Source organism: Silurus aristotelis (assembly GCF_946808225.1).
Source record: "Silurus aristotelis genome assembly, chromosome: 2".
Taxonomy (NCBI): domain Eukaryota; kingdom Metazoa; phylum Chordata; class Actinopteri; order Siluriformes; family Siluridae; genus Silurus; species Silurus aristotelis.
In genome coordinates, this window is record NC_139575.1 from 33,727,735 (window position 1) to 33,739,834 (window position 12,100).

At 39.4% G+C, this 12,100-nt stretch overlaps 1 protein-coding gene across 1 annotated transcript in view; it reads left to right on the forward strand.

The window, feature by feature from the left end:
* Positions 1-12,100, forward strand: part of prkcaa (protein kinase C, alpha, a) — a 141,597-nt gene that overhangs the window by 102,806 nt on the left and 26,691 nt on the right. Inside the window, exons 6-12 of the mRNA XM_083522404.1 lie at positions 750-906; positions 1,135-1,269; positions 1,567-1,660; positions 7,771-7,911; positions 8,317-8,490; positions 9,902-9,993; positions 10,916-10,978. Coding sequence (XP_083378530.1) covers positions 750-906; positions 1,135-1,269; positions 1,567-1,660; positions 7,771-7,911; positions 8,317-8,490; positions 9,902-9,993; positions 10,916-10,978 — 856 coding nt within the window. The remainder of the gene's footprint in view (positions 1-749; positions 907-1,134; positions 1,270-1,566; positions 1,661-7,770; positions 7,912-8,316; positions 8,491-9,901; positions 9,994-10,915; positions 10,979-12,100) is intronic.

Sequence of the window (12,100 nt, forward strand, 5' to 3'; positions counted from 1 at the left end):
TTCTAAGCCTTTTTATAACTAAGAACAAAAGCTGTAAGTGCTGGTGAAAACCCAGAACTAGAGTTGTAAGGGCTTGAACCAAGCAAACACTAGAGCTGGAAGAACTGGACATGAGTAAAGCCACAGAGTCCAGGAATAATGATGCATGTTGTTTTGCATATTTTATTCATTTTAGTCTTTTCATTCATTAAAATTCATTTTAGAATCCAATCCTTTCAAAACAGTAAAGCCGGCAATGTGAATCGATTCGAATGTAGTCATATACTGCATGTTTTACAGAAATTAATCTCCCAGTATATTTGTCCGAGTCTTCTTCTTACGGCTGCTACCATTAGGGGTCGCCACAGCGGATCATCCATCTCCGTACCCCCTGTCCTCTACAGCTCCATCCTCGGCATTCTACTACCGATGTATCCCATGTTCCTCCTCTGCACATGTCCAAACCATCTCGATCTCGCCTCCCTCACCTTGTCTCCAAAACGTCCTACATGCGCTGTCCCTCTAAGTAATTTCTAATCCTGTCCATCCTCATCACTCCCAACGAAAACCTCAACATCTTCAGCTCTGCTACCTCCAGCTCCAACTCCTGTCTTTTACTCAACTTATTCTATGTAAAAAAAAAAAAACATCTTTGAAAGGCTTCGATTTGAGTTGATTAGATAAACTAAAGTAGGGTTATATTTAGTAGGGTTATATATTCTTTGTCTCCTGGTGCGACATAGACTTTGTCACATGTTGACCTTTTGCAGTGGGCGAGGCTAGGAACCTGATCCCGATGGACCCCAATGGCTTGTCCGACCCGTACGTGAAGCTCAAGCTCATCCCCGACCCAAAAAACGAGACCAAGCAGAAGACCAGGACTATCCGCTCCTCGCTCAACCCCACCTGGAACGAGTCCTTCAACTTGTAAGTGAAAAACAAAACACACCAACGAGACATAAATGTAGTAAAAACGTGTCACATCCGGCATGAATCTATTCAGAACACTAGTAATGTCCCAAAGTGAACCGCAGACATGGACTTCGCATCTATTCTACTGTATTAAAGACTCAATCAAAAATGTTTTGTGTGCAAATTATTTAATGTAACACACGTGAATTGTGTGTGTGTGTATTTGTTTGTGTGTGTTTGTAGTAAACTGAAACCCACAGATAAGGACCGCAGGCTTTCAGTGGAGGTTTGGGATTGGGACAGAACCACCAGGAATGACTTCATGGGTTCTATGTCCTTTGGCGTATCTGAGCTTATAAAGTGTCCAGCATGTGGCTGGTGAGGATTTTGTTTGTGTGTGTGTGTGTGTGTGTGTGTGTGTGTGTGTGTGTGTGTGTGTGTGTGTGTGTGTGTGTGTGTGTGTGTGTGTGTGTGTGTGTGTGTGTGTGTGTGTGTGTGTGTGTGTGTGTCCCTCCCTGATCCTTCCTATAATCAAGCCTGATAATTTTGCATCTCAGCCTCATTAGTTTTGATTAAGTGTGTAGGTGGCTGAGAGTCTGAAACAATTGTAATATGCAATATTTATGATGTCGATATGTGTGTGTGTGTGTGTGTGTGTGTGTGTGTTTGTACTAGGTTTAAAATGTTGAATGAGGAAGAGGGCGAGTATTACAACGTGCCAATCTCAGAAGAAGATGACGGGAACGTGGAGCTCAGGGAGAAGTTTGAGGTGAGATCTGATTGCACTAGCTTGAATATATAAAATGATTAAATGTAGGTACTGATGTAGGTGAGGTGAGGAGACCTGGAGTGCAGTCAGCCTTCCAATTTATCCCAAAGGTTTATTTGGGTTCAAGCTCTATAGCAGGCTACTCAAGATCTAACCCATGTAAAGCATATTTTCATACAGCTGACTTTTTGTGCAGTGTCATTGTTGCATTAAAACAGGTTTGGTTTTCTAGTTAAAAGGAATCTTCTATCACATATGTGGAAGGACAACATACGGCTGGGAAAGTAAATACTGTTATAATAATAGAGCATCCAGAGCATTCTTCTTCTTTCACTTTCCATCCATTTGTATATAACTGCTCTTCGCTTTTTTTTTTTTTTTGTCACTCCTTTGTCACTGAACTTGAAAGGGGGAAAAAGGAGTCATTTATCCCGTCTGAGTTCCTTGAGGACGTTTGACGGCAGCCATGATCATCTTTCACGGTCTGTAAAGGCGACGCTAAATAAGCCCATCAGTCACGCGAGCTCGGCGTAACACGTCGTCATTGAAAAAGCGTCGTTTTATTTCCCCGGCGATGTTGAACGATGACAATGCATTTAATATTTCATCAACGTGGTATAAACATTGGCGAAGAAGTTGGCTTATTAAACGTGAAGATAAATGCAGGTATTATCTAGAAACGGCGAGGGCTGAGAGTTAGGCGAGCGCCGTGTCAAACACAATGCGCGTCATTCCATTTCTAGGTATAATAGCTTTCTCGTCTTACAGCGTGAGCTATAAATGAGTCAATACTCCGAATACTTTTATTCAGAATACATGAAGTAAACACCAGGTCTGTTATAGCACGTATTGATACACTATGTGGGTATGATGGAGACACCTGGCTTTATCAGTTATGAGTTTCTTCCCCAAATTGTTAGCACAAACTGGAATGCCCACGGATGTCTTTGGATGTGGTAGAAGTCAATTTTTTATTTGGAAAAACTAGGAGACTGGAACCTGTTCCAGCATTGAATCTATGAAGATATGGTTGACATGGGTTGGAATAGAAGATCTTCTACATGATCTTCTTCTATATGCTACAGAGCTATGACCTTAACCCTATTGAAGACCTTTGGGATGCTGACGTCACCCCAGGCCTCCTCACCCTACATCTACAATATACACGTTACCTGACTTACACAAGTTTGTAAACTCCTGACTTTAACATTCGTACAGTATGTGCTTTACGCACTTCGCATTCCACATTTAGTTCTCATTTGCTGTTATAAAGACCTCCACTCTTCTGGGAAGATGTTCCACTAGATTTTAGTAGATTGTTAGTAAAGTCATCTGACATATACGCTATAAGATTCATATGTGCTTTCTGAACATACAATTTCTCTTTCAGTCCCTAATTTCTAATAAAGACCTTCACTCTTATGGGAAGATGTTCCACTAGATTTTGGAGTGGGCTTGAAGAGATCTTTCACTCTCGCAGATACTCTTCTATCACAACACAATTAGAGTCAATAAGGTGGGAAAAAATCTCCAGCATGCCTCTATGGCACTTAAATGTTTGAGCGGCTCTCTTGAGTGCCTTCACAGTGGAGAAGATCTGATGAAGGCTCTGGAGGTGGAAAATGCCACTTAAATGGTAGAAGAATAAAACATTTATGTCAATACCCCTTTAGGTGCATACACACATACAAACGCACCTTATTATAGGATTACTGAAGAGCAGCAAGTGCAGTGGGAAATAATGTCAGGTTTTTGTGTTTGGAATAATGTGTTGCGTTTTTGTCGGGTTTAATTGCGCGCATGCGAACAGGCTCCGAAACGAAGCTAAGGTACTGTGTGGAGCATCTTTCTGCAGATTAGTAGACCCCATCTGCACTGAGCATCATAATGTTTATCCACATGGGGGAACTTGCAATAAAGGGCTTCACCACTATGCACTCTAATGGCCAGGTCTGATTGGAGGGGGGGGGGGGGTGTCATCACTATGGCTCTCTAGGTGCACACGCACACACATATCAATGATGCTTCATTACACGTTGCAGTATGCTGCTTCTCAAAGAATTGCCTTGGATTTTCAGTAATATTTGTGAGGTTTTTAAAACAACATGCTCAAACCCTTACAACAAAAAAAAGATTGTAGGAACTTAACATTTGGTTCACGTGTTACATGAAAAGATTCTACCACCCGAAGAGCCTCTTGAATGTACAGGATCTGACCACAACACTGGGAAAATGACTACTGGCTAATCGCTTTGCCGCATCGGAGCCCAGAAAGAGCAGCCAGTCTGTCTTTAACTTCGACATGTTTCAAGGTTTTAGTGTTGGCTGAATGGGCCTTAAGGGTGTGTGTTTTCTTGACTGCCTGTTTCCATGGCAACACTGCAGTCCCTGTACTTTCTTTTCAAGCACACATTTGTACATTACCTTCTTTTGACCCCCCCCCCCCCCCCCCCACCACCCACCCACCCATACACACACATAGACAAGCACACATTGTGACAGTACACTGTACAATAGCTATTTCGTTAAAGGGCTTATTAACCAGAGATACTGTATTACTATAGTTCTCAATTTCAGTGTATGTATATGTATATATATATATATATATTTATAGATATATAGATGAAATTGAGAAGTTGGTGTTATAACGGTACACAAAATTCAAGGTTCCGTACATACACAAGTTTTTAAGTCACGGCTTGGTTCAATTTCAGTACGGTTAGGGGGAAGAAGTGCAGAAAATGATTTCTGTGCAAAAAAAACCAAAAACATGCTTAATTATCTGAATTGACTGTCTAGATCTAGTAAATGAGAAATATTGAGCCAGTTTCAGTTTCGAAGCAATATGCTCATTACCAAGGACAACTCATGCAACGCTTCCTTTCAGTTTTCCTTGCTCAGTTATGGACTGAAATTTCTAACTGAATAAAAGATATGAGCATTTCTCAGACACTAGGAACAGCCTTTGTTCCGCACCCTGGTGGTTACTTTACTCAAGTAAAACCTCTTTTAGAAATCTAGAACTAATATAAAAAATAAAAAATAATGTGTGGGAAAGCACATGCTTTACATCCATCCCATCGTGAACTGCCTCTTTTGAAGTCAAATAATGAGAGAGAGTTTGAGATCTACACAGAGTTTGTGGATAAAAAGATTTTGCTACCATGGTAAGAGATTATTCAATTGTCCACTAGATGTCAGCATTTGCATTGTTTGATGCTAAACAATGTAGAAAGGCTCAATTGTAAACTTGGCTTCATGTCTTGATTGCAATTGGTCAGTTTTTATATTAACAACTTCTTCACAGGGATTTGCACATAAGTTACGTTAAACAATAAGCAGGAGGTCTCAACAAAATTTATGAGAGTCTACATTGTCAATGTTTTCCACTATAAAAGAGGACCGTACAATCATCCGGTTGCATGGTAACATCCCAAAGTGCATTTGTGAGCAGATGGTGCGAAAACATAAGGTCCATGATTGCAGTAAATTTGAATGTAACTATAAAGTGATTAAAAAGCACAGCATTCTATAATAAATGTTACGCTTTAGTCCTTATTTCCTTCTAAAGCTTTTGGGCCTAAATCTTCAACATATTACACACATGTACAACACATTAAATTCAAATAGCAACATTTTTTAAGCTTCTTGGAAGTTCATGCATTTTATTTGTATAAACAAATTGTGAGTTTATATATTTGTGCATGTGTGTGGGGGTTTATCTGCTTATCACTGTCCTGTGATTGCAGGATAAAACAAAAGGAGATCTCAAAAAGGTGAGAGAGAAGAGAGAGAGAGAGAGAGAGAGAGAGAGAGAGAGAGAGAGAGAGAGAGAGAGAGAGAGAGAGAGAGCTTGGTCGTGGGTTGGAAGTCAGCCTGACCTGCATCATGACAGCATTTAGAGTACAAGCTCTGCTTTAAATGCTTTACTAAACAAAAAGCTTTCAAGCTTCGTAGATGTGACTGGGAATGAGCTAAAGCTAAGACAAGTCCAAAAACGGTGTGACGATTTCCAAGCTGATCGACAGTTTCATGCTGTCGTGTCATAGTGTTTTGTTTGTGGCTGTTTGCAGTTCTGCATGGTCTCTGGAGCTTTGCATTGCTCTGAAAAAAAAAGAAGATATTTCACAACCATTGAATCCATAAAATCGTTCTGCATGTCGACGTTAAAGAGCAGCGATTGCTCGGGCAATGTTTTCCTCAGCGCTAAAACACAGGCGGCTTCGAGGCACAACGGCACGTTGATGACCGTGTTTACCGATACGCTATTTAATGGCATTGTGTGTAAACGGCTTTCAACTGACAGGTTCGTTTCTTTGCCTGCTACCATTCACAGCGCCGAATCCACTGGTGACCGACTTATGGTGCGGCGTTAAGGTGTTCCAGCGACGACATGTAGACCATCCGTAGAAATATACAGCATTACACAATTATTCGTGAATGTGTGTTAGGAGACAGTATTAGGAATATAAAAAAAGTCAATACGTCAAGCAGAGGTGTAGGGTTTACAGTCTGACTTTAGGAAAGGATTGAGGAAGGTTTTCCGAACCTGCCCTCATTTGGAATCAGAGGAAAGTTCAGATTTAGGCAATTAATTATCTTAAAAGATCTGCAATAACCTAAAGGTGAAGTCATGAAAATGACAGTAAAATAACATTCAGTTGAATAGTAGGTTGCTGTGTAGAATTCATTAGCAGGCCACAGATGTATCCACCTGAACTTTTCCAAAGTTCTTGAGTCCATCAGTGTGTCCCATCCAAGGAGAGTCTCATGGTAAGGCTGGGTGTTGATGCGGAGATGTTTGCGGTTCAAGCTTTCACTTTAAAACCTCCTGGATGAAGGGTGAACCCAGAAAGCAAGTGTTTTGCCTGTCAAGCAGTGTTATAGTACACCTCAACAAGTAGTGTTTTTGCATCCAAAACTTTGTGTTTGCTCAGATTAACCCTTAAGTTGAAGTGTTTCAAACATGCTCGTTGTGGGCTTTTCCATTTGTTGAAGCCTAAGCCAACATCCTATGGTTTTAATGTAAATGTAAACACGACCAATAAAAGTGCTTGGATTTACATGACGTTTAGGGCATTTGGCAGATGCCCTTATTCAGAGCACCTTAACAATCATCATATTTATACAAATGTGCAGTTGAATAGATTCAGTAGTGGCACAGGGTTTTGAACTTACAATCTTTCAATCAGAAGCTCAATGTTTTAACTCTGAGGTCCCACTTTAACCTGAACACTACAGTTTTGACTTCTGGAGTTTGCTTGGTCAGAGAGAGATCTGCATAAGACTTTCTTTCAAGTATGTTCAATTGCTCTTGACATGACATTATGAAAACTAGATACATTTGGTAGACTCATCTAGAATGGAAAGAATTGGGATTAAAAATCATTTTAATTCAGCTTGTCTTTCGTCCTTCAACTGCTCCATCATCACTTCCCATTTAATGAATCTTCTTTTATTTTCGGCGGTGGTGGACAGTAACAAAGTAAATGTCATTCGTCGCTGCACTTAAGTATACTTTACTCAACTACATTTTGCTAAATAATTTGTTGCTTTTTATTAAGTGGATAAAAAAGTAACCGCAGCAAGCCACCAATCAGGGTCGAGAGTTTTCTTTCGATTGCCGCTTTGTGGTGTGTATTTAGCAAGAACGTACAGTTCAGCATCAGTTCAACAGCAAGCAGGACATTTTGAGAGGAATAAACGATGGAAGAAACTCCTGACTCGAACTCGCCAAAAAAAACTCTGGCCTCATTTGCATAACTTTAATAGACATCAATCAGTGTTTGACTCATTGATATCATTCAGTTTATTTTGTATCATAAAACATAATTTTTTTATCATCATTTATTTCAACACAAATACACGGTTTGTGTTCTTCGTCCACTATTGATCATCTGCCGTACCTTTACAAATATCCCAGCTGTCTATGGATGTCTGCAAGGGCATGTTGCAAACACAGGTTAAGTCCGTGTGCCAGAATTTGCAAGTTGTCTAATCCTGTCTTTTACTAGATCAAGCATGACTCGAGGTGACTATTTTCCATCAAGATGATTTGTAGATTCAGCTTATTACTCTACCTTTATTTTTCTTTGTATTTTTGCATGCAGAAAGCCAAGTTTGGTCCTGGTAAGAAGGCCACCACCCCTATTGATGACAACAGGACCAGTTTGCCCTCCACTAATTTGGACCATGTTAGGCTCACCGACTTTAACTTTCTGGCCGTGTTGGGGAAGGGGAGCTTCGGGAAGGTTGGTACAAACAATAAAAGCATGCTCAAAAAAAGAGCTGATTTACAGTATATTTTTCACAAAAAAAAGTTATTTTTTAAATATAAACAAGTGTATGGGGAGAGATTTTATTTATAACAGAAAAGAATTAGTCAGCATAGTAAGGGCATGAACTAGCTATATACAGATTTGCTTCTCCGCAGCCAGCAGAAATCTTAGGTTCCTCTGGGAAAAAGAGTTTTGAAGTAATTAGCACCAGACTCTGATGCAATCATTAAATACAAGCTCGAGTTTTTCTATGATCTGTGGATATCAGATAAACCAGATTTCATTACTTTTGTCTTGTCTTTGCTTCTGGTCTGGTATGTCTTCAAATGTGACAGTCCCTATGTACTCTGAGCACCACATTGCGTTTTTTTGCTTCAGGTGATGCTAGCAGAAATGAAGAACACAGAAGAACTGTATGCGATAAAGATTCTAAAGAAAGATGTCGTGATCCAGGATGATGATGTGGAGTGCACCATGGTGGAGAAAAGGGTGTTGGCACAACAGGACAAACCCCCGTTTCTTACCCAGCTTCACTCCTGCTTCCAGACTGTGGTAAGGTTTCAACAGAGAGCCAATAATCTGTGGCCAAAGATCTGATTATCTGGTGTATTGCAGGTAAGGAATGCACAGGATATTTGGGTAAAAGCTTGAATAGGCATTCTGTTCGAGATCTGAGGGGTAAAAGTCCTGCCTGGGATCTATTAGTAAGACCTGACAAGTCATCAGTGGTGAAGGTCTAAGTGTAGTTTTGAAAAGAAATCATGGATAAGAACTGTCACGCCAGACCCAGAGCCCACTGCATCATACACCAGGCATAACATTATGACTGGTGAGTGACTAACACTGATTATCTCTTCATCATGGCACCTGTTAGTGAGAGGGAGATATATTAGGCAGCAAGTGAACATTTTCTCCCTCAAAGTTAATGTGTTAGAAGCAGGAGAAATAGGCGGCATAAGCATTTGAGCAAACTTTGAAGTGCCAAATTCTGATGGCTAGACGACTGGGTCAGGACATCTTCAAAACTGCAGCTCTCGGGGCATGTTTCCAGTCTGCAGTGCTCAGTATTTATCAAACGCGCTCCAAAAAGAAACAGTGGTGAACCGGCGACAGGGTCACGGGCGGCCGAGGCTCATTGATTCACGCAAAGAGAGAGAGAAGGCTGTGGTCCGATCCAACAGACAAGCTTCTGTAGCTCAAATTGCTGAAGTTAATGTTGTTAAATCTACGGCTCAGAAGTGTTTTGGCAGCAAAAGGGGGACCTACCCAATATTAGGCAGGTGGTCATAATGTTATGCCTGATTGGTGTAAATAGTGTTTATTAACACAATCACAATTTTTTGTTTTTACACATATTTCCTACCTGGACAAAGACATTTTAAATATTGAATCTTTTTACTGAAGAGTGAGAATCTGTGGACGTCTAGATGTAGGCGTTTGTGTTGTGCCTCTCCATCTGTCACTCACTGCAGCCTTCAGCTTTGCTTCAAATTAAAGCATGATGATAAGGATGATGATGTCTGGTCTCTCCAAAACAAACCTCTTCTCTGCCAAATTGTTTTCGAAAAGCACATTTAATCGTCCTGATTATCGCCGGCGATTGAAATAAGCTCGCAGTGTAGGCATGATTTGGGTTTTCATTAAATACGTTCCTCCAGAATGGTCTATAATGATCTAGAATTTCATTTCATACTGATCACCATAATCACATGGGTGTGTTGAGCATGATGGAAAAGGGAAGAGTTAAATTTTCTGAATTTGGCAGTTAAGATTATTCTTATTGTAGGGTTATGGCAGTATTAAAAGAGCTAAAGCGGCTTTTAACTATACTTAATTAGTAACCACACACAGGTGCACACATTCATTCCATAACACACTCTTTCTACGCTAGTACTTCTTCCATTAACAGCTGGTCCCTGCTACGCCTGCCAAGATGACTTCCTCTTCTTCTTTTCTTTTTTAGGACCGTCTGTATTTTGTGATGGAGTACGTCAATGGTGGAGATCTCATGTATCACATTCAGCAAGTGGGCAAATTTAAGGAGCCTCAGGCAGTGTAAGCTGTGTGCATTTTTGACTTCTTGATCCTGTTTTAAACATGGACTGCAATGTAATATGCGAATCGCTTGACCACCAATATTTTCTTGATCCCTGTTTTGAATAACACTATATGGACAAAATTATTGGGACATCTGAATTTTCCAGGAATATGTCATTGTTTTTCAAAGTTGGAAGCACACAACTGTATATTGTCTTTGGGGCCGGTAGCATGAGATTCACTTGAACTAGGAGACCCAAACCTGTTCAAGCGTGACAATGCACCTGTGGCCAAAGTAAGCCCCAAGAAGTTATGGGCTACATGGGTTTGAGAAAAAGATCTTGAGTGACCTGCTACAGAGCTCTAAACTCAACCCTACTGAACACGTTTCTGATAAACACACTCCAGGTGTCGTCACTCTACATGATCTTACTAACGAAATGAGCACAAATCTCCACCAGCACACTCTAAAATCTAGTGCAACATCTTCCCAGAGGAGTCGAGGTCTTTATAAGAGCAAATGAGAAATTGTGTGTGTATGTATGTATATATATATATATATATATATATATATATATATATATATATATATATATATATATATATATATATATATATATATATATTAAGCATGTGCTCTATTAAGGCAGATATACTTTGTAAATAAATTGTTAAAAAAACATAAATATAAATTAATATTTTACTTATATTATCAATTTTTAGGACTACCTACTTTGTGCAATAGTTAGCATTTAGTTATTAAATAAAAGCCTAAACAGGCATTTTTTTTTTACGTTTATATAACGTATTTATGTCATATTCATAACTCATGAAGCCTGCTGATTGGCCGTGATTACCTCAGGTCATTCTTTGCAGAAAAGCTGATTGCTGTGTGTGTGTGTGTGTGTGTGTGTGTGTGTGTGTGTGTGTGTGATTACAGGTTTTACGCAGCAGAGATCGCTGTCGGGCTGTTCTTCTTGCACAAGAAGGGAATAATATACAGGTGACAAAGCATGCACATAGTCGTGTGTTGCTACTGTGTGTTTTTATGTTTGAATTTCCACCCACTTGCATTATTGTAGCTGAGCGAAAAAAACATATCTGTATCAGATTTTGGGTGGTAAAAAGACACAGCGCTCCCTGTATATACATGATTGCAACCACCAGTTCCAGCATTTACTCTCTGTCTAACTTAAATGTCATGTGCCATACTTGTGGCAGTAAAGCCTCTTTAGCTTTAATGCCGTTTTTCCCAGCTGTGATTCTCCATCATTCTGAACACTCTGTATGTATGTGTGTTATGTGTGCGATCTGTGTCTCCTGGTACAGCTGTTCTGCTCATTTCAGCTCTTTTTTAATTCCCATATGCTCAGTAGACCAAGAGAAATAGAGCACGCATACACACCCTGTTACACACATACTGTACCTCAGCAAAAATATGCACGTCTGTCTCTACATAGCCAGAAAAAGAGAGAGATTTATTAAGCCTTTTAGCAGATTCACATTGGATGTCCTCTATGCACTCGTTCAAAAACCTTTTTCTTAATTTACTGCATGATTTCATTACTTCTTGTTTTATTTTCTAGCAGATGCACTGAGAGACTCAGTCAAAGCCTTTATATTAATAATCATTTTTGTTCATGCTAGCATTAAAGAGACAATCTGACCAGATTTCTGAAAGGGAATTTAAGATTAAAATACATGTTTTATAGTAAATATATGTTTATTGGCAACTGTTGTTGTTAGCTAGTTGATTATTATGAGACAGGATGACCGGATTCATAGAAAAAATAATTTTTGCTAGTTAGCTATCATAAAACAGTTTAACCAGATTTCTGTGAGGAATTTAACACAGTTATACTGTACATTTTTCTTCACTGTTATTGTTTGCTAGTTATATAAAGAGATTTTTTACCCCATTTAAATAGATTTCTGACCAAAATCTATTAAGAAATATCCAGAATTGTCACTGCTCATTGTGTCCAATTCTTTGTTATGGTCCATTCTGACAGGATTTTTCTTATTATTACTACATTCTGACAGGATTTTTCTTATTATTACTACATTCTGACAGGATTTTTTTAAAATTAATTATTTATTAATATTCATACTCACTTTTTTTCAT